The sequence below is a fragment of the Globicephala melas genome, chromosome 20, assembly GCF_963455315.2.
Source record: "Globicephala melas chromosome 20, mGloMel1.2, whole genome shotgun sequence".
In the NCBI taxonomy this organism is placed as follows: Eukaryota; Metazoa; Chordata; class Mammalia; order Artiodactyla; family Delphinidae; genus Globicephala; species Globicephala melas.
Genome location: NC_083333.1, coordinates 14,939,235 through 14,961,640, shown reverse-complemented (window position 1 = coordinate 14,961,640; position 22,406 = coordinate 14,939,235). Strand labels below are relative to the sequence as shown.

Genomic DNA, 22,406 nt, shown 5'->3' with positions numbered 1-22,406 from the left:
TGCTATCTGCACTCCATGTTCACTGGAGCATTATTTACAATAGCCAAGATGTAGAAACAACCTAAGTGTCTGTTGATGGTGGAATGGATAAAGAAAATGTGATACACACACACACACACACACACACACACACAGTGGAGTATTATTCAGCCATAAAAAGAAGGAAATCCTTCTCCAGGTTCATCCATGACAACATGGATGGACTTGGAGAGTGTTATGGTATGTGAAATGTCAGACAGAGAAAGACAAATGCTATATGATCTCCTTATATGTGGAATCTTAAAAAAATAAACTCATAGAAACAGAGGGTAGGTTGGTGGTTTCCAGGGATGGGGGTGTGGGGTGGGCAGAGGAAATGCGTGAAGGTGGTCAAAGGGTACAAACTTCCAGTTACACGATGAATAACGGCATGTACAGCATGGTGACTCGAGTTAATAACACTGTATTGTGTACTTGAAAGTTGCTAAGAGTAGATCTTAGAAGTTCTCACCACACACACACACACACACACACACACACACACACACATAATTATGTGAGGTAATGGAGGTATTAACTAACCTTGTGGTAATCATTTTGCAATATATATTTCAAATCATCACGTTGTACACCTTACACTTACACAGTGTTATATATCAATTATATATTGACAATGTTATATGTCAGTTATATCTCAATAAAGCAGGAAAAAATAAAGACAGCAGTAATGATGCCTTGCTTGGGGCCAGTCCTGTGTGGAATCAAGATTTCTAGATGTGCCTAGGGACTGGTTTCATTGATGATTAGGGATGAGGTGGGGTCCCCTTCCCCCTTGGTACCTTGTTATCATCCATGACAGTGTTCAGAGACTCGATCCACATTGGATCTATGTCACCATCAAGTAGAATCCACTTGGGTCCATCATGGGTGATGCTGGAAAGTTCCCGCATGACGGAAGAGAACAATCCTAAGAGGAACCATGGATATCTTAATTTCCAGGTCACCATCAAGCTTCTTCCTCTTAAAAGAGCCTTTTCCTATCAGCTACAACACTCAGAAGGAGGTGTACATAGGCAGGTCAGAAGTGGCTTTGTAACTTACACTATTAAGAATCTGACCACTCCCAAGGTTCCACTCTCTCTGTGCTCTGGCCCAGCTTTTTGTAAGAACAGCAGCAACAGCAAAACAAGAAGGAAACCTGATGGTACTACTTTTTAACTGACAAGGGACCCAGTGAACCATTTCAACAGGCAACTGTGACGTGATGGAATTACATAAAACCTTCTTAGGTAAAGTTTTCATCCTTTGAAACTGCGGCCTGGGAAAATCCTGCCAAACGCAGGCTTTGAGAGAAGGCCCTATGTGATTCTAGTTGGCGTTACATGAAATTTATCTCTTAATTTGGATAGAATTGATTTTTTTTAATACTAAGCTTTCCCAATCAATAATATGGTATGTCTTTTCTTTTATTCAAATATTGTTTTATGTTCCTTAATAAATTTTTACAGCATTTTCAATGTATCTCTTTGGCTAAATGTATCCCTAAACATTTCAGTTCTTATTGTTATTGTTAATGGAATTTTTTTCCCTGACTTTCAGTTTTAGTTGACGACTGCTAGTATAGAAAAAAGCTTTCAAATTTTGTGTATTTTATTTTATAGTTACCTTTAATACATATGCTTATTAATTCTAGTGATTTTTCAATAGTGTCTCTAGAGTTTTATAGGTATAAAGTGGTATAATCACCAAAATAATAATTATCTCCTTTCCTCCAATTTATAAGATGTATTCCATTTTCCTGTCTTACTGCATTTTCCAGAATCCCACCAAGCATATCTGAATAATAATGTTGGTAATAGGTCTCCTTGGCTTATTTCTGGTTTTAATGGAACTGGCTTTATTTTCTCATCATTCAGAATGCTCTTTTTTTCCTTTTGGCTTTAGGTAAAGAGCATTAATTGTACTTAAGGGATTTCCTTCTATTCCTATTTTACTTAGAATTTTTAAAATTAGGAATGGCTACTGAGTTTTTAGCACCTATTTATTGATCAAATTATTTTATCCTTTAATTTGTCAATGCTTTATGTTGATACTTTAAAAGTAATTGACTTGTCCTGACATTCCTGGAACAGATGCTACTTGGTCAGAATGTATTATTATTCTTTTGAGATTCTGATAGATTTTAGTTACTGATATTTTATTGAGAATTTCTAAATCTGTATTAATAAGTGAAATTGGGCTATTGTTTTTGGTTCTGCACAAAGGTTGATATCAAGATTATTTGGGCTTCATAAAATGAATTAAGAGGTGTCCTTTGATGATTTTGGAATTCTCTTTCTTTTATCTCTTTCTCTTTCTTTTATTCAGCTACTATTTTAAGATTTTCCTTTTCATTGCTTTTTCTACTTCTTATTGAGTGAATTTTTTAATTCTTTTTTTCAATAAGTTTTTATCATAGTTGCTTTACAATGCTGTGTTAGTTCTTATTGAGTAAATTTTGTTAAACTTATATTTTGCTAGTGGATCATCTATTTCTTCTAGTTTTTCGAATATGTATCATCTAATTGTGTCTCTTCCATTTTAATCTTGTCTATATCTACTGTTATATCTTCTAATTCCTAATCTTACATACTTTTACTCTCTCTTTCTCCCATTAATCATGCTTACAATGGACTTATTGGTCTTTACAAAGAACCAGTATTTATATTTATTTATCCTTCCTATATTTTTTTGTTCCTTCCCACTAATTTCAGCTTTTATCTCTATTGGTTTCTTCCCAGTTTTCTTCAGGTTTAGTTTATTACTCTTTGAATAATTTCTTAGGATGGATACTGATTTCCTTTATTTCTATCCTACCTTCTGTAATTATTTAGAGTTGAGTTTTTTCTTATTGGCTTTAGATGTGTCCCAGAGGTTTCTGTATGAAGTATTCTTCTTTATATTGCTTCCAAGAGGAGTTGCAATTTAATGTTCCCTTTAATCCAGGGCTTACTGTTTCTTGATTGCAAATAGTAAAATTATTTTTGGTCATTTTCTTGCTATTTGTTTCTAATTCTGTTGTATTAGTATCAAACAATGTGGTGTGAAAATTGATACTTTTGAATTCATTACAATTTCTTCTGTGCCCAACTAAACTTTAATTTTTTGGAAATGTTCCATGAGCCTACCAAGAAAGGAATATTTTCTATTTACAAGATGCAAAGTTCTATATCAGCGTGTTACACTGAGTTTGATGGATGCATTTCCTAATTCTTCTATGTCTATACTTATTTTTCTGTCTACTGAATCTTTCTAATTTTGAAAAATGTGTATTAATATAATCCACTATATGTCTACTTTTATCAAGTTCTCTTAAAATATTTAAAAAGTTATATTCGGGCTTCCCTGGTGGCGCAGTGGTTGAGAGTCCACCTGCCGATGCAGGGGACATGGGTTCGTGCCCCGGTCCAGGAAGATCCCACATGCCGCAGAGCGGCTGGGCCCATGAGCCATGGCCGCTGAGCCTGCGCGTCCGGAGCCTGTGCTCCGCAACAGGAGAGGCCACAACAGTGAGAGGCCCGCGTACCACAAAAAAAGAAAAAAAAAAAGTTATATTCCACTTACTTGAAAGTTCTCATTTAGTGAATACAGTTTTATGATTATTATAAATCTTTTTCAATTTCTCCATATTTAATGTGTATATTTAATAAAACTCTAATTAAAATTCCAACACTGTTTAAAATTTGAATTATATTATGTGAGCTTAAATTTAATATGGAATAAGAAATGCCTAAGACTAGCCGAGAAATTACAGAAAAATATTGAGGAGGGATTTACTTCATCAGACATGAAAATGATATAAAATGATTATAACCTAGATAGAATGACATTAGCATAGGATTAGATAAACAGGTGAGTGGAACAAAACAGAAAACCCAGAATCAGATGTCAATACAATTGGCCCTCTGTATCTGCGAGTTTCGCATCCGTGGATTCAACCAGCCATGGATCGAAAATATTCAGAAAAAAACAATTCTAGAAAGTTCCAAAAAACAAAACTTGAATTTGCCACACACTAGCAACTGTTTATATAGCATTTACACTGTACTTACAACTATTTATACAACATTTACATTGTGCTAGGTGTTATTAGTAATCTAGAGATGATTTAAAGTGTATGGGAGGATGTGCCTAGGATAATGCAAATACAATGCCATTTTAGATGAGGCCTTGAGCATCCATGGATTTTGGTATCCATAGGAGTTCCTGGAACCAATCCCTCATGGATACCAAGGGACAACTGCATATATGACACGTTGGAATTTAAATCAAGAGGGAAAGGACAGTTTACTTAATAAATGGTGCTGTCACAATCAATTATCCATCTGGAAGGAAATAAAGTTCATTCTCTACCTTACCTCATACTAAGCCCCCAAATAAATTCTCGATGAATAAAAAATGTTAATGTGAAAAGAACCTTTTAGACCAAATTTATGATACTATATAGCTTAAAGTTAGAAAGAGTTATAAACCAAATAGGAATTCCAGGTGCTAAAAAGACTAGATAGACATATTTCCTTCTTAAAAAGTGCATGGTAAACATGCCATGAAGCGTCTGTAGACAAATGGCAGACAGCGAAAAACCGTTAGTGGTGAATATAACAGATACAGGGTTAATGTCTTTGGTATATAAAAAAGTTCTTACAAACTGATAAGAAAATAATAAGGAGGAATAAAATTACAAAAGAGCCAATTACTAAGACCAATAAGAAGGAAAGTATATTAAGCCTCATTAATAGTGAAATAAAAATTAGAGAGGCTGCTCATTAAATCCCACTGTTCTAGGCCTCTGATGGAAGGTCCTAAATTAGAGGAGTCCAGGCAGTTTGACCCTGATTGGGACGACTACTAACACTGGGGTGTTAGGATGGAGCTGAGATTTCCTCATTACAGAAGCCACATTTGTTTTAGAAAGAGGTCCTATCAGCTCATAGAGAGTTTTCTCCATTTTCTCTTCTGCTCTCTCCCAGTGACAGGAGACACTTTCCAACATCTACCAGTGATTTTTAATTCTTTGAAGGTGAGGCTGAGGTCAGCACCGAGTGAGCATGGGTTTGCTGTGGAAGGGACCATGGTTCTAGGATCCTCCTGAGATGAGTTTTCTGTAGCAGCTTCCCCATCACTCCTGGGGCGGTGATAGGGAGGTACCCTCTGAGGGATGCTAGACTGAACTGCTCCTTTCAGAATGAGCAGTGGGCTTCCCTATCCTACCCTCGTCTTAGACCCTCTGCCAGGCAACGTAGAGACTCCATGACTTGCGTTCCAGAATCACGAAACTGTATCTGAGAATGCCTGCCTTGCTTTATCCTCTTTAAGGTGCCCTCTCTCAAGAGGCAGCTGAAGAGTCCCCAAGGAAAGAGACTATCCCAAGGGCTGAGGCTCCCCTCCAAGTCAAAATCAGTTTCCTTTCTTTGATTCTTTCCACCTTCTTTTCTAACCTGATACAGATCAGCCCAATGTCCCCTCCTCTGCATTCACCCTACTGCATTCTCTTCTGCCTAAGGGGCTGATTTAGTTGTATCCCGCTCTCACCATCCTTCCATTCTTGTGTGGCCGGATTGATGATGCCAAAGAGTTCATCACTGGTGACTGCTTTGGGGTTGAGGTCAGTCCAGACGGGGCGGCGTTTCATGATCTGGTAGGTCTTGTGCAAGGACCTCAGCACCTGCGACTTTCCAGTTCCCGCACTGCCCACCACAAACACGGAGTGCCGCACAGCCAGAAGCTCCTCCAGCTGGACCACCTGGGAGACATGGAATTCAGCCAGAGTGACCAGCCTGTCACTCACTCACGTCCCAACTGCTCTTCTGTGAGCCAGACTGGTGTCTGAAGTGAGACCTGAGGTCAACACAGGAAGGGTTACTCCCCCCAAGATGTGATGGGGTCGTAAATGTAGGGGCAACATGATTCATTTACTCACTTATTCATCATTCCATCCTATAATTATTAGTCACAACAAAGTGCTAGGCAGTGTGCCTGGTGAGGGAGATTCAGAGATGACTCTCCGCCCTCCATCATCTCACAGTCTGATGGAGAAGCAAGTCATGTTGACAAATTATTATCATGTAAGGTGATAATTGCTATAGCTGATGTATTTATTAAGAGCTATGGGAGAAGACTGGAAGAAACAATTGATTTTGTACAGATAAATGGAACACGAAAGGCTTCACAGAGAAGGGGGCATTTGAACTGGGGCTTCAGGGATGAGTAGGAGTTTGCCAAGAAGATGAAAAGGAAGGATATTCCAGGCAGAGGAAACAGCACAAACAAAGGCTTGTGGTGTGACAGAGCATGACATGGTTGGCCAGATGGTTTGATGAGGCTGCAGTCAAGGAGCTCCTTGAGGACAATGATACAATTGACGGTATCATCACTCTTGTTCTAGTTTGCCTCCAGGCTCACCTTTCTACACTGTTGTACACTTACTGGAATGAAAATTTGATCAAGTCACTGCCATCACGTTGTCCCTTCAGTGGTTCTCCATAGTTTTAGTGATGAAATCCCAAATCCCTACACTGGTTTACAAGGCCCTTTTGCAGCTTGGCCCAAAACAGCTTCCAGTGTTTTATCTCTCATCCCTCAGCACACACATACCAGGTAGACAATTTCTTGGAGCTCTTTAATGATTCTCTTCCGTGTGCCTGGGCCTTTAACACACCGTGCCTTCTGTTCAGAAGTGATCCCGTCTCCTACCTTCTTCTGGCCAGCCCCTACACACCCTGCAGCCTGGGGTAGGTGTCCCATACCTACATCCTGCATCCTAGCACTTACCAATATTGCAATGGTTACTTTTCTGTCTGCCTATTAGATTATCAGCTACTCGAAGGCAGGCAGGACAGGACTTTTATTGATATTTCTCTATTTTCAGTGTCTAGCAGAGAATCTGGCAGAGACCAAGTGCTGAAGAAATATTTGCTGGAAATGTGAAGGATGGGGACTTCCCTGGTGACCCACTGGTTAAGAATCTGCCTGCCAGTGCAGGGGACACAGGTTCGAGCCCTGGTCCAGGAAGATCCCACATGCAGCGGAACAACTAAGCCCATGAGCCACAACTACTGAGCCTGCACTCTAGAGCCCGAGAGCCACAACTACTGAGCCCGTGCTCCACAAGAGAAGCCACTGCAAAGAGAAGCCTGTGCACCACAACGAAGAGTAGCCACTGCTCGCTGCAACTAGAGAAAGCCCGCGCACAGCAATGAAGACCCAATGCAGCCCAAACCAAGCAAACAGACAAACAAACAAATAAATAAATAATTAATTTTTTTAAAAAAATGTGAAGGATGGCTGGAAAGGTTGGATGACCCCTATCAGGAAAGGTCTTGCATGTCATGAGCTAAAACATTTGAACTTTATTGTAGATCAGGTTTCCTCATACTTTATACTATAAATCCTTAATAGCTGAGGAAAGTGAACTGAAGAGGAAATGTGCTAAAATGTTGACAGAACATTTCTGTGGGACAACAGAAAGTTTTTCCCCAAACATTTTATTTATTCTACATTAAAAAAATTACACTACTATATATAAAACAGATAACCAACAAGGATCTACTGTATAGCACAGGGAACTAAACTCAGTATTTTATAACCGCTTATAAGGGAAAAGAATCTGAGAAAGTATATGTATATATTCAGATATATGTATCTGAATCACTGTGCTGTACACCTGAAACTAACATGACATTGTAAATCAACTATACTTCAATAAAATAAAAAAAGTAAAGCAAATTAATTAATTTAAAATGACTCCTATATTTTAAAAAATTTAATTGATAGGAGTGTTAAAAAGAATTCTAGAATTGTACAACAAGGGAATTAGGAGAGTGGTACCACTTATATGAAGAGAGTAATATAAAGGTAGCTGATAAATGGCTCTTCGGGGAAAAAGACAGTTAGCTTCCAGTGTGGAAGGATTATTTATTGGGATACTGAGTTTTGCTTTCCATAGCATCAATATCTTTTTCTCCTCCATCCCAAGCTATTGCTGTTCCTCTGATTCAAACCCCAAAATCACCCAAAAGAGATTCTCAATCCTGGCTCTTGTTTTCAGCTTTCAGGGACTCAGTGCAGGATCTTCCCAGATAAAACTGAGGGAAGTGATCAGGAAGGGTCTCTGAGGAGCTGACATCTAAGCTAACATATGAATGAAAAAGAGTCAGCCATGCGAAGACCAGTGGTAGAGCATTCCAGGTAGAGTGACAGTGAGTGCAAAAGCCTTAAGTTCAGCAGCAAGCTTGGAGGGCTCAGAGAACAGAAAAATAAAAAATTAAAAAAATTAAAAAAGGAAGAGGGAGCAGTATAAGATGAGGTAAGAGAGGTAAGCAGGGGGCAGATATGCAGAAATTGATACTTGGAATTTTATTCTGAGTACAACAGAAAGCATTTGGAAGATTTTAAGCATGAAACTGACCTGAGGGTATTGCATTAAAATGGAGGAGGGCGGGGTGGGGGGGGGCGGAGAACAGGAGAGGTGGTGGCAGTGGATGGTGTTCTGGCTACTGAATGGAGACTGTATTATAAACCTAGGTTTTTTTGTTTTTTTTTTTTCCGTGAACTACTACTGACTGATTCCCTGATATCAGAAAGACTTAAAATTGCTTTCTAGTTCCATCAACTTCTTTTTGTTCAACAGCTGTATTGAGACATAATTCACATACCATAAAATTCACCTTTTTCCAGTGGCTTTTAGCATAGTCACAGGATTATACAACCATCACCACTATCCAATTTTAGAACATTTTCATCAACCCAAAAGGAAAACCCAGACCCATCAGTAGTCACTCCCCATCCCTACCCCTAATTCATCCCTGTGCAGCCCCTGATACACATTCTGCCTCTATAAATTTGACTATTCTGGGCATTTCAGAAAATGAAATGACCTCTTTCACTTACAATGTTTTCAAGGCTCATCTATGCTGTAGCATGTACCAGTACTTCATTCCTCCTTACAGCTGAATGAAATTCCATTACATAGGCATACCACATTTTGTTTGTCCATTTATCAACTGATGAGTGGGTTATTTCTACTTTGACTGTGATTAATCCATCAACTTTTGACAGTATCTTTTGTAAGGTAAATATATATGTATCTCTACCCTTCCTTTTACCTTTTCTTCTCGTTTCCATCTCCTATCTTCTGCCAGACACATTATACTCTTACATTGCCATGTTTGGTAATATTTACATTCTGTTTCATACTTAGATTTAGACCTTCTCTATTTTCCATGATTCTAAGAGTTGAAGACAAATAGCGGCTTCGATTTTTACCACTGTAGATATTTTTCACTACAGAAGGAAGCAGTTGCCTGGAATACATCACGTTCTCTGTGGGCCTCATGTCATGACTTGACAGAGGATGTTCTGAACATCAATTCAAGGTCAAATAGATACTCTTTTCTTACACTCTATATATTGATCAATATCAGGTTCACACTTACTTTAAAAAAAATCCTTTTTCTCTTAGTGTTTTTAATTTTTTTCTTTGTTAAGACAGACAGATGCCTTAGTTCTCATAACTGAGAATTTCAGTAAAACACATGAGACATTTCATCTTGTTCATCTATTCTTCCTTTGAATTATCTACTTTTCGGGTCCTTTTCCTTAGAGACTGTGGACTTCCTGACTCGATTTGGATTGATTGCTTTCTAGGCCTGCTAACAGCTATAATTCAAGGACTTCCTTTATTTGATTCTGAAATTTTTGAATCCCATGATATTTTTCTTGTTTTTCATCCTCGTTTTGCTATAGTATGTCCTCAAGTAACTTAATCAAATAGGATGCATACATAGTAAAATTTGTAACTCTTTGAAAATATCCTGAATGATAATTTGGTACGTAATTAGTTTTGAGATCACTTCCCCTCAGAACTTTGAGGGAATGGTTTTCTTGTACTCTACTATCTGATATTGCTGATGAGAGGTTCTGATGTCATCCTGAATTTCATTCCTTCCTGGGTCACCTGTACCACCTTCTCAATCTGTCACCCAGCCAGGAAACTTTTATCTTTTTCTGGTGACCCTTGACTTCTGAAATTCCATTATGATGCATCTTGGTATAAGTTCATTGAAATCCACTCTGTTCAGTACTGACTGAGCCCATGTAATCTGTACACATGTTTGTCCAGTTTTTCAAGGGCTCTCTTTCTAGAATTCCCATTGACAACACGTTACGTAACCTAGATAATCCTCTATGTGTCACCTTGACTCTCACACTATCTGTCTCTCTTTGTGTGTGTACTATATATATTATACTTTGTTATACACATACACACACATATATATAGTTTCATCCTGGGAGATTTCCTTGGCTTTACCTTCCAATCCTCGCATTGAATTGTGTGTGTTATCAGTGATTCAATTTTACATTTCAAAGAGTTCTTTGCAATTCTCCAATAGTTCTTTTCATTTTTTGATAGCATCTCATTCTTGTTTTATGGATCTCGTTTTCTTTATTTTCATTAAGGATACTAATTAGGACTTTAAAACGTTCTCTTCCTAACTTCCCCTGGAGTCAGTTGCTGCGTGTGTATGTGCGTTTGTGTGCGGGTGTCTGTCGGTCTGTCTGTCTCTTGCGTTGTTGATTGCCTCCAGTATCTGGTGAGCCTCAGGTTTAAACGGAGAGCTGCACCGTGTTTTCTAGGACGCTGGGGTGGGTGCTGTCTGCGGCTTGATATGCCGGTCTCCTTCCAGGCAGGGAGGACTGAGAGGGAGGTCTGTGCTCCCAGTCAGATCTTGGCCTTTGTCTTTATTCTTCTACTTGTGGGTGAGTGAGCAGGTGCTGGCCTTCAGGCCGAGGAGCCCAAACAGAATGTATGGGCTTCAAACTCTTAGAGCAGTCATAGTTTCCCTACTAAAGACTTTATTAAATTCCCTTAGACCTTTCTTTTCAGCTGCAGTTACATGCTTGGCTGTGCGTGGTCCGCATTCTTGGGAACCTGGGCCTAGAAGGGGGAGCTGGGGGAGAGTGTGGGGAGCTAAGTGGTACAATGATTGGGTAAACAGACTTAATGCCCTCCCCCACCGGCTTAAGGCGCCCCCCCCCACCCCATGTTCTCAGTCCTCTTCCCCACCCCTGCCCTCCTTCACTGCCTAGTCCAAGCCCTGAGCTTCTCCAGGGTTCTGCTTGGCAGACTGGCCGCCTCCTGGCTCCTCTTCCCCTGAAGCCCTTTCTAAGCATATTTGAGCCTGTAGCCCCCCTGCTCTGTTTGATCTGTCAACCTGCTTTCATCCTCTTCCCATCTTTCCAGAAATCTATTCTTATATCCCCTTCCCAGTTTTCACACTTCTATGGGCTTATTCCATTTTTTTTAAGTTATATTATCACTTTTAAAAGATTGCAGGATGCCTTCTCAAACCAGAGCTTCCCTAGAGGTTTTTGATGAAGTAACTTTAAAAAGTTCAAGTGTACTGTGCTATACAGCAGAAATTAGACAACATTGTAAATCAACTATATTTCAAAGAAAACAGTTCAAGTGGACAGTATAAATGAAACGTCGGTAGAAAACATCATCTACTGCAAGAACCTTTAGTAGATGGCATCTGTCTTATCAGAGGAGCAGAAAGTGGTTATGAAAAGAAGGGAAGAAAAAGAAGGAAACAATGTGGGGCAACTGACAAATAAATAGAAAGAGTGAGATTCTGAGCAGAAAAAAGTGCAGAAAAGGGGAAGGAGGGTCGTTTGCCTTAGCAGACTCTCAGAGAGGCTGGGAAGATGTGGACTGTCCTGCTTCTAAGATGTCAGCCTCAGTGCCTGTATCCTAGGAGCCTCATCGGATTAACTCATCTCTGGGGTGAGGGTGCCCCTCAGGATCAGAGCCTTTCAGAGGAAACCCCTCATCTGGCATCCAAAGCCCTCTATAACACGGCCACCTATTATCTCTCAGGTCCTACTGCTCCCTCCCCCTCCCCCACCCCAATACCCTTTTCTCTAGCCACACTGGACTTCTTGCTGTGGCTTGTACAATCTCTACGTCTCCCCGTCTACCCTCGGCTGACCCTCTTCCCTCTATCTGGGAGGCCTTCCTGCCCATCTCTACCTTTAAAAAGTCTATCTACCAAACTTAAGAGGAGAGAGGTTGGGAGTGGGGATTGCTCCACGGGCAAAACCAATCACAGCTGCAAAGGACCAGGTGATGCTTTGCTCTCTTCTGTAAAATGTAATCTCAGAAATGAAAGCAGACACCAGTTCTGTTTATCTGTAGCCAGAGCTTAATCTCAACCAATGCAAGTACTGTGTGCTAGAAACCCCACCTGGAGTGGAGAAGGAACCAGCCCCCAGTCTGTAAGTTCCTCAAGGGGGAGCACTTTCTCTCCTGCGAAGCAGCTTGGTGGCATATCCTGGAGAGGTAACAGTACAGGAAAAAAAAATTCTGCCCTTATCCCTGTATTCCAGGACCCTCTCTTGTGGCACCTGTCACATCCTCCTTCCAGGTTTAGTTATCTGTGTGCAGGCACTTCTACTGTAACAACATCAATACGTCCTAAAAATGTTACCTTCTGCAAACAGACTCATGGAAAAACAAGATTGCGCAGACCACTCAAAATGTACAGAATGTTGTATCCAAAGCCCTCGAAGCTCAACAATGCATCCTAATCCCAGTAAAAACACTAGCACAGTGAAGTCACTAGAGAGCATTTGCAACCTACCTCATGTCCGTTTATCCTCTGAAACCTTAAATCTGGGGGCCTGTGCTTCATTTTTCAAGAGGTAGATCATGGGTGTATGAATTTCTAATAAAGAACTAAAGATCGGATGTAGATGGAGTCTTCTTCACTAATCCACTGTTTTAATACATGAGGAAGTGACTTCACCCACCCTAAGCCTCCCCAGAAAACAGCACGAACCTCCGTGGTTCCTACAGGCATGAGACTAGCTATACTTGCACTAAAGTTTCAGGTTTTCTTTCTTTAAGTCTATGTCTATTGCTAAATGTATTCATTTTCTATGGCTGTAACAAATTACTGCAGACTTAATGTCTTAAAATGACAGAAATTTATTAGCTTACAGTTTGGGTGGTCAGAAGTCTTAACTGTGCTCAAATCAAGGTGTTGAGGGCTGATTTCTTCTGAAAGCTGTGTGTGTGTGGGGGGGTCGGTTCTCTTGCCTTTTCTAGCGTCTAGGGGCTGCCCACAGTCCCTGGCTCATGGCCCCGTCCTCCACCCTCAAAACCAGCAGTGGCTGGTTGAGTCTTCCTCCGTGGGGTCACTGACACTCTCTGTCTCCCTCTTTCACTTAGAAAGACCGTCGTGATTATACTGGGCCACCTGGATAAACCCGGATCATCTCCCCACAGCCTGGTCAGCTGATTAGCAACCTTAACGCCCTGTGTGACCTTAATCCCCCCTTGCCACGTAATGTAACACGTTCACAAATTCTGGGGATTAGGTTGTGGACATCTTTGGCGGGGTAGGGGGAGGAATTATTCTATCTATCACCCTCAGGTTTTTCTTTAATTGTGTAAAGCCTGTCCCTGATCACTTCAAAGCATTTTCAAGATCAGAAAAATGCATAAGAACCAACACAGCTTCCACTTTACCTGACTGTCATTCCTGTATAGTGGTGCATGAAGTAATTCACATGAAAGGAACACGTGCTATAGCAAAGCCTGTGTCTCATTCCTCCCACGAGAATGTGAACCCCCTGATGGTAGGGGCTTTGTCCTTCTTTTGCATTCCTCACCGCACATTCCACACTGTGGATGTGCCAATAAAGAGCTACTGAGATGAACTGAGTTATTGCAAAGTCGATAAGTATCTGTACCTCTAAAGCTACACTTTGGATTAAGGATGTATAATCCACTGTCCAAGAAAAGAATTAAGAGACAAAAAAATGTTGGGAGGGAAAACCCTGTACCTTGAGCACAAAGTTGTCCTCAGCCTGCAGCTTCAGCTCCACCACAGCCTTCCTAACCAAAGCTTCGAAGTTGAGGTCTCTCCTCCGAGGGACATTCAGGGCAGGAAACAGGTCCCCGATCAGGCCCATGAACACGGGTATGTCGTCTGTCACAATCTTGGGGATGTTGAAGTCTCGCAGGGAGCGCATCAGGACCTGGTCCTCGGGCCGGTCAGGATCTCCTCGCTTCAGGGATCCCGCCACCACCAGCACAGACTTGATGGCCCTCAGGCCCCAGTCATAGTGATCCTGCGGGAAGGCAGCAGGGTTAGACGAGAGCTGCTGGGATGCACAACCCCACGGGCTCAAGCTAGTGTCCGCAGGATTAGATAGCACACCAGTACTAGGTCACTTTTGAGGCCAAGGCAGAGGCAAAGGAAAAGATTAACGACATAGTAGATCATGATCCAGGATCGTAGTTCCTGGTCTGACATTAGTCACTTTTCTGGCTGTTACGACGACAGAGCAGACACAGAGCATATGGGGGGCTGGGGGTCAGGGAGGTTAAACAGACCGCTTCCAAACCTATCTGGCTACCCCTTGAACATTCAGAGGGTGGAAGGGTTGTCAAGGAGGGAGATGTGTTAGTTCTCAGAGGTGGCCGAAGGTGAGCGTACTTGCCTCAAAGAGGCCTTCAAACTCTGAGAAAAGGAGAAAAAAAAAGTTCCTTAAAATTTTTGTCAAAGGAGGCACCCAGAGGTCACAGGTTCTGAGTGTAGGCTCGTGGGATGGTGGAGCACACTGCTGACACCAGGGCTGGGAGTGGAGTGGTGAGGAAAGGGTGGAGCGTGCGGTCCAGAGCACAGACTCTGAGCTCAGACAGACCTCGGCTCAAGTCCCAGCTCTGCTACTTGCTTCACAGCAGGTCGTTATTTAATTAGAGCTGTGATGCTTGCTACAGAGGACAATTCAGTGTGCAAGGAACGCAGAAACATAAAACTGACTCAGGACCCCACTCCTGAGGCTGGGGACAACCCGTTCCTTCCAGCCTTGACTGCACTTCCTCCTCATCTGGGCTTGACTGGATCCCAGGTCTTCCTTTTCTTTCAACTTTTTATTTATTTATTTATTTATTTTTGGCTGTGTTGGGTCTTCGTTGCTGCACTCGGGCTTTCTCTAGTTGCGGCAAGCGGGGGCTACTCTTCGTTGCAGTGCGCGGGCTTCTCATTGTGGTGGCTTCTCTTGTTGCAGGGCACGGGCTCTAGGTGCGCAGGCTTCAGTAGTTGTGGCACGCGCGCTCAGTAGTTGTGGCTCTGGGGCTCTAGAGCAAAGGCTCAGTAGTTGAGGCTCACAGGCTCTAGAGTGCAGGCTCAGCAGTTGTGGTGCACAGGCTTAGCTGCTTCATGGCATGTGGGATCTTCTCGGACCAGGGCTTGAACCCGTGTCCCCTGCATTGGCAGGCAGATTCTTAACCACTGTGCCACCAGGGAAGTCCCCTCAGGCCTTCCTTGATATTGTTTCTTCAGGGAAGTCTGATCCTTAGCCCAAGCGCAGCCACCGTGTCCTTCGCCTTCATCATACACTGAACTGAAAGAGCAGTGCAGGTGCAGGAGCACACCCCGGGGAGGGCTGTGACCTGGCGCCTCGGAAGAGGCAGGAGACAGGGCCGCACGTGGTCTTTTGCAGACAGTGATAAGGATGCTGGTCTTTATCCTAAGTACAATGAGTACCATTTTTAAATGACCCCTCCAGCTGGTGGCTAAAGAATAGACATGAAGGACTAGAGTAGAGGTAGAGAAACTAGTAGAGAGGAACTTCCAAGCAAGAGACATGGGTGCTTGCAACAAAAGTGGTAGAAAGAAAGAAGTATTTGAGAAATATCCACAGGGTAGAAAGAACAGCCGTTCATTCATGATTAAATGTGGGGCTGAGGAAGAGGAAGGGTCAAGGATAACTCCAGGCTTCCAGAATCAGCAAGTGAGTAAGCGATTGTTCTCCTGAAGCCCTGAATGCAGCAGTGGGCCTGCGGTGGAGCTGGCAGGACCACTGGCTTTAGATACTGAGCTGGAGGTGCATTTTAGACAATCAGGGACCTGTGGCATAGACCACTGAATATACAGGCTTTGAGTTCAACAGAGAAGTCTGGGATCGAGATGGGAAAGTGAGTCACTGGGCTGAAGCCACTGGTGGCTGAGAACCGACAGAGAGGATGCAGTGAGCCAGGGCCTGGGAAGTGTTGAGAAAACAGGGGAGGTGGCTTCTTTTTCTTTTTTTTTCCTAAATCCATTTTGGACAGATTTCACAGGACTGAGAGGGCTCACTTTGTGGCAGCAAAGGTGATCCAAGTAAACACCCTAAAGGAAAGAGAAACTCATTGGGAATGCCTAGGAAGCCTGATTGGCTGTCCGTGACACCAAGAAATGCTCCATCTAAGGCATAAACCTTGGAGGCTCTGGGTCATGTTGTAAGGTCTCTTCTGGAAGGGGGCCGGCCCTGGGCAGAAGCCACACTTAAGGAGCAGCAGCGATGAGCAGCGCAGTGCTGCTTAATGCCTGACTCTCTCTCCCCCATCTTCCTCCCTTCTCTCATTCCTTCAGGTACAGACCACTCCCTCCAAGGGCTTTCATTCGCCACTGCAATGTTTCTCATGGGACACTGGTGATCTATGAGGTGCTGCTAAGTATTCTACTAAAAAGGGAGTTCTGTGGCCAAATCGTTGTGTTTTTTTTTAATGCTGGGCTAAGAGAATGAACATGAATCTTTATTATAGATGTTTCTAGAGCGTGTAATATGCTTATGGGCACAGTGACTCTCTATGAGAAGGTTCTAATGTTTCCCTAACACACTGGCTCCAGAACCCGTCCAGAGCTGGGACAATCACACGCAACTGGTCACCTGGTCTAACCAGGGATTGTACCTGTTTAGAGAGAAGCTCTTTGCACAACTTGTAAAGGGTGATGAACTTCCTGGCTAGTAACCGTGCTTCAATGAATCCTTCTGCCACAAGCATGATTTCACAGATCAACTCAAAGTCTGGAACGACCATCGCGCAAGGCCTGTGTAAGGGAGACAGAGGGCTGAGACAGTCCCAACCACAGTGGAGGGGAGCTTGTAAGACAAGAGACACTGGCTGAGATCACGGACGGAGGCATGTGTGAGTGTGAAAACTGAGACCTTAGCAATTATTTCGCTGAAGACTTTCAATGTTAAGATGAGTTAGTAAGGATAAAGGGAGTAAACTCTCTTGCTCAAGGTGATGGATGATGTGAGCAGATGGGGACAGAGGTGGGGCTACAATGCAAGTCTTGTAACTTGGGTCCAGTGTGCCTTATACAAGGCACAGATTAGTAAAGCCTCAGTAATTAGCAGATTACCAATTAGTGATCTTCTATCATAGATTAGGGGCTAAGGTTGAGGAATAGAGTCTCTCTTGTTATCTGCAAGAAAATGAGAATCTACTTCTCCTCCTCAAAACTTGTCTCCTCCAAGTCTAGATGATCAAACTTACTCTACGCCTATTTGCATACAAATGTCAATACGTAATTCTGAGGTCTGAAGTAGGCACCTATGAACCCCACTTTGCCACAAAATGGCAAATATGAGAATATAGAAGGGGATTTTTGTCTATATATAAGGATTTATTGTGATTTTTCCCCCTCTAAGTCTAGAAACATTTTATTTTAAAATTAGTTAATTTTAAAATTAATTCATTAGGTATGTGATAGGAGACTAAAGTTGTTACGTTTCTTTAATTGCATTTTCCCTACACTGATATAAAATTTTCAAAAACATATCATTCAAGTACATTTTTCCCTTATATTATATTAAATTAGATTCAAATTCAAAGGAGCAAGCAAATACTTAGATTCTCAAAATTAATTTGTAACCTAAAATAAGGTTAAATATGCATCCGTACAACAGAGTGCAATGCAGCTGTGAAAAATAATGCTGTAGAAGAAAAACTATTTAATGACACAGGAAAACATTAATTAATGAAGGCAGGGTACTAGACTCTATAGAGTCTGATCCCAAGTTTGAAAAAGAAATACTCTGCCCTCACAATACTGGAAGGCAGGTGGCAAGGGGTCATACTGACTTTCTCTGGATGATAGGACTGGGGTGAGCAGAGCAGAGTCTGGAATCAGACTGCCTAGGTTCAAACTCTAGTTCTGCTGCTTACTAATTGGGTTACTAGCTAACCTTAGTAACTACAGTTACCACCCTGGGAAATCTGCTGAATCTGTTTTCTCACAGTTCAAAGGGGGATCCTAATAGTATCTACCTCATAGGGTTTTTGTGAGAGTTAAATGTGAAAGTAGATGTTTGTACTTATTATTTTTACAAGTACTTTTCTGTTTTTCCCCCAAATTTTCTTCTATGGGTATATGTTCTCTTTAAATTCAGGGGAAAAAGTGTGAGGAATAATTCTTATCAGGGTGATAACCCCTGTCCAGTATTGTTCATAGCACACAGTTTACTTAATAAATACTTTGCATAAGCAAATAGTGATCAGTATAGTACTCTGTGGCACCAGTTCCCACAGCCTGCTGACATTCTTGGTTAAGGTGGGGACCTGCCTGAAGGAGGAGGTACCGCCCCACCCCTGGAGCAGTGAAAGTGAGGGACTGAAGGACACAGGGAGCTTTCCAGTGGCCTCCTGGGCCTCTGTGTCCGCAACAGGGAGCGCTGGGTCTCAGTCCAAAGACGAGACAGACAGCTTTGTTTTCACTCTCACAGCCTCCCTCTCAGGTACCAGTTCAGTAGACAGACAATCAGAAGCCATGAAGGATCTTTCAGCTTTCTCTTTGTTGGGCTGACTTCTCTTTTCTGAAAAAAGAACGAAGACTCCAGCCCCTGCTAGGAAATGCTTTTGTGTTTTCTTATCTCAATAAAGAAGATTTAAAAGCGCGGCAATATCCACTGGTGGCAAAGGTAAAATAAAAGAGGTGCTATCATGTGTCACCTGTGAGACGGTCATTCAGCACAGCTCTTTGTAGAAAGCAATTCGGTAATGTGTATCAAGAGTCTTAAAAAAGTTCCTCCCTGTTAATTCAGTGATTCCATTCCTGGGAAGCTAGCCAAAGAAAATAATCATGCATACAAAAAAATACTTATGTATATTATACCATGATGAATAAATTTATTTTAACTGTTATATTTAACTACTGTGGACTAGTTAACTACATTGTGGACCATGCATTTGATAGAATAAAATGCAGTCATGAAATGAGATTTCTTAAGAATACCTAACAGAAGAAGAAACCATTTATGATAGGATTATGATAGACTATGAAATGAAAATACAAAACTGTGTGTAGACCACACACGTAGACTACAAATGCATGACTTTATATGCCTGTAAAGAAAAGAACACAATTAAGCAAAAAATAATTTTACTGGTGATGGCATTAAACGTGGTTTTGTAAAATCTACCTTTTAATATGTTCCACATTTCTTTTAATGTATATGTCATACATTTTCAGTGGAAAAAATAAAAGAAGCTTCTCTCCGGGGCCCTTGCACGGGGCAGAGCAGACGCTCACCTGAACAGAGCCTTGAGGTTTTCTGGCAGCTCCGTGCGGCCGGCGTAGCCTGGGTTCATGGTGATGAAAATGCCCACAGAAGGGTTCAGGCTAATCTCCTCTCCAAGGAAGTTGAACCGCTGCTTCTTATCTCGAATTGCATCTTGAATGCTTTTTACCTGGTGAACAAGTCATCGGAAAATGCTCCCTCTGCGTACCAGAGGCGGAGCGGTAGCTAAGGCTGGGACCCTGTGATCACACAACACAAACACTTGCTCTGGGCCCCCCTTCATGGAAGGACAGGACTGACGACTGCGCCCTGGGCTCTTTACCGATGGGCACTGGGTGCATGTCCAAAAGAAATCTGGCCACCCGTATCCCCATATCCACGCTTATCACATGGTGCCTAAGAGGTTGGGGGTGAACAGCAAACAACCCTGACCGCCAGTCCTGTCCACACCCTCCGTTGTCTTGAGCATTGTTCTGTATTATGTCATGTGATCCTCACCAGGATGCTCTGAGCGTGGGCTCTTTAGTACCATCATCCCAAGAGGTAGAGTAGTTTGCTGAGCCCTACACAGCTGCTAAGTGCTGGCGTCTGCATCTGAATCCAGGCACGTGGATTCTGGAGCCTGGGCTCTTAGCTGCTACATGGTGGAGAGAACGCTAGGACCTACCCTCTAGGCTTGTTCTAGGAGTAAATGAAATAAAGTCCGCGAGGAGTTTAGCACACAGAAAACGCTCAAAAATAGCAGCTAACATGGGCACTCTTGATGTGACCGCCGCCATCACTGCAGTGTGTCCTCATCTGGATCTAACCCTCTCGGCTACCCCTCCGTCTACATCTCTGGAACGAACCTGGAAAACACAGGCAACTCCGGTAGGGATGGAGGGTATGGTGAGGAGCGGGGGACAAAACAAAGGGAGGCTGGGCCAGATCCCCAGGGGCTATGCGTGCCTTTCTAAAGAGATTAGACTTTTCCTTAAACGTGGTCTGGAGCCGGAGGGGATTTAATAAGCTGAAGGTGGACCTAGTTAGATCTAGATTCTAGATCATCCTTATAGCAGTGGAAGGAGAGACAGAAATGAACATCTGGTGCTTTGGAAAAGCGTGTGTGATAATGATCAGCAAAAGAAGAAGGGAAGACAAAAGGGGCTCACTTGTCCAGCCAGGCCTGGAATGTCTCTGAGTATTTCTAGCCTCTCAGGGCTCTTGAGAGCAAAGCCGGGAAGCTGGGGCCGGGGCAAAGGTTTGAATGAGGCTCCATGCCTATCAGCTGTGATCGGGGTGTTTAGAATTGTCAGGGGTTCCGTGGAGTTGGGCTGCAGGGATATGTGTGTGTGCGTGTGTGTGTGTGAGTGAGAGGGACAGAGTCAGAGACAGAAAGACAGAGAGAGAGAAGCACAGAGAAAAACAGCTGGAGTGTATATAAGAGAGAAGGAGAGAGGAACAGTTGGATCTTAAACAAGAGAGAGACAGAGAGCCAGCTGGACCACGTACCAGAGAGAGATAGAGACAGAGAGAGACAGAGATACAGAGAAGGAGAGGGAGGGAGAGAGAGAGAGCTGGACCATAAACAAAAGAAAGAGACAGACAGACAGAGACAGAGAGAATTAAAGCTGGAACACTTATAAAAGAGAGACAGAAACAGAGAGACAGCTGGACCAGAGAGACAGCCACACAGCCAGACAGAGACAGAGAGAGAGAAGGAGAGAGAGAGGAAGAGAGCCTGAAGGCCGCTGGGCCATCCACCGCGGGCGAGGCTCTCTCCAGTGCCTGGAAGGGCGGCATCTGCCAGAGCGCCTGGCGGGTCCACAGTTGCGATTCCGCTGCTTTCCCAAGTGAAAGTCTGATGACAGAATGCGTCTGAGCTCACAGCAGTTAGCTGGAGGCTGAAACGTCTTTGCCGCGCACAGCATGTCAGTGTGTCCTGGCAGAGGCAGCCTCCAGCACCCAGCACACTGGCCAAACAGCTTGGGCTCTGCTGGTTCCCGTGGCACTCGTAGCACTGCTGGGCCATGGGGCCTCTTGCCACCCTCATCACCCCGCGAGGCCTGCGAGTGGGGAAGGCTGGGGTCTCTCCTTCTGCCCCGGTCCTGCCACCTGTAAAATACACAGAGCTCTCTCCTTGTGGCGGAGTAGGGAAGGGACTTTCATTACTACTTGCAAATGGCTCTGACACCTTTGGGCTAAGGCCAGAGCCCGGGACCCTTTCTGCCACTCGCTCTGACTCAGCACTCTCTCCTGCACCCCGAGGCCCAGACACCTCACGCTCAGTGAGAATCTGTGAGGCACTGTAGGACTTGCAGCATCTGTGCTTTTGTGTAAAATTCTGCGGGGGCTCTTGAGGGAGAGTGTTGGACAGACTTGAGGAGGCAGATAAGGCTGGAGCCTCACTGCTGAGAGCAGCCTCTGATGGCCCGGCTCACGCAGGACAGGAGGCCGTCTGCCTGGCATTTCCTTGCTGCCTTAAAAGCAGCTGAGGTCCACAGAACAAGCCACTGGACTGTAACGGTGCCCAGGGTCCAGGGGGCCTGGTAAAGTCCGGAGGTCCTTCAGGAGGAGGTGGGGTGGGGGGAGGGTAGAAGCAGGTGAACCGGGATCATACGGATTAAACTGCAGCCCAGCCAGGTGGAGGTGCACACACAGGTAGGTACGGACTGTATCTAAGGTGCCAGGTACACTCCTCACTCGTGGGGGTCCGTTTCCCCACTAGAGACTCATCACTTTTGCCATGGGGAACAATAGCGGAATAATAACTGTCATTTACTGAGCCCTTGATATGTACCAGGCGCTCTTCTGAGAATTTTATATGAATTAACCCATTCAGTCCTCATACAGCTGTATGAGATGGGTGGATCCTCATTTCATAGATGGGGAAACTGAGGCTGAAGGCAGTGAAGACTGTGCTACAGTCTTGGAAGATGCAGGCATTAAGGGAGGCATGAGGGAACTCTATACTATTTTGCAACTTTTCTGTAATTGGTTTTCTATGATTTCCTACAATTCTAAAATAAATTCAAAATAAAAAGTTAAAA

At 43.2% G+C, this 22,406-nt stretch overlaps 1 protein-coding gene across 1 annotated transcript in view; it reads right to left on the bottom strand.

Moving 5' to 3' along the window:
- DNAH9 (dynein axonemal heavy chain 9) overlaps positions 1–22,406 on the bottom strand; it is a 299,063-nt gene that overhangs the window by 158,062 nt on the left and 118,595 nt on the right. The window contains exons 29-33 of the mRNA XM_030861390.2: positions 19,389–19,546; positions 16,763–16,901; positions 13,867–14,154; positions 5,551–5,761; positions 819–946 (exon numbers count right to left, since the gene is read on the bottom strand). Coding sequence (XP_030717250.2) covers positions 819–946; positions 5,551–5,761; positions 13,867–14,154; positions 16,763–16,901; positions 19,389–19,546 — 924 coding nt within the window. The remainder of the gene's footprint in view (positions 1–818; positions 947–5,550; positions 5,762–13,866; positions 14,155–16,762; positions 16,902–19,388; positions 19,547–22,406) is intronic.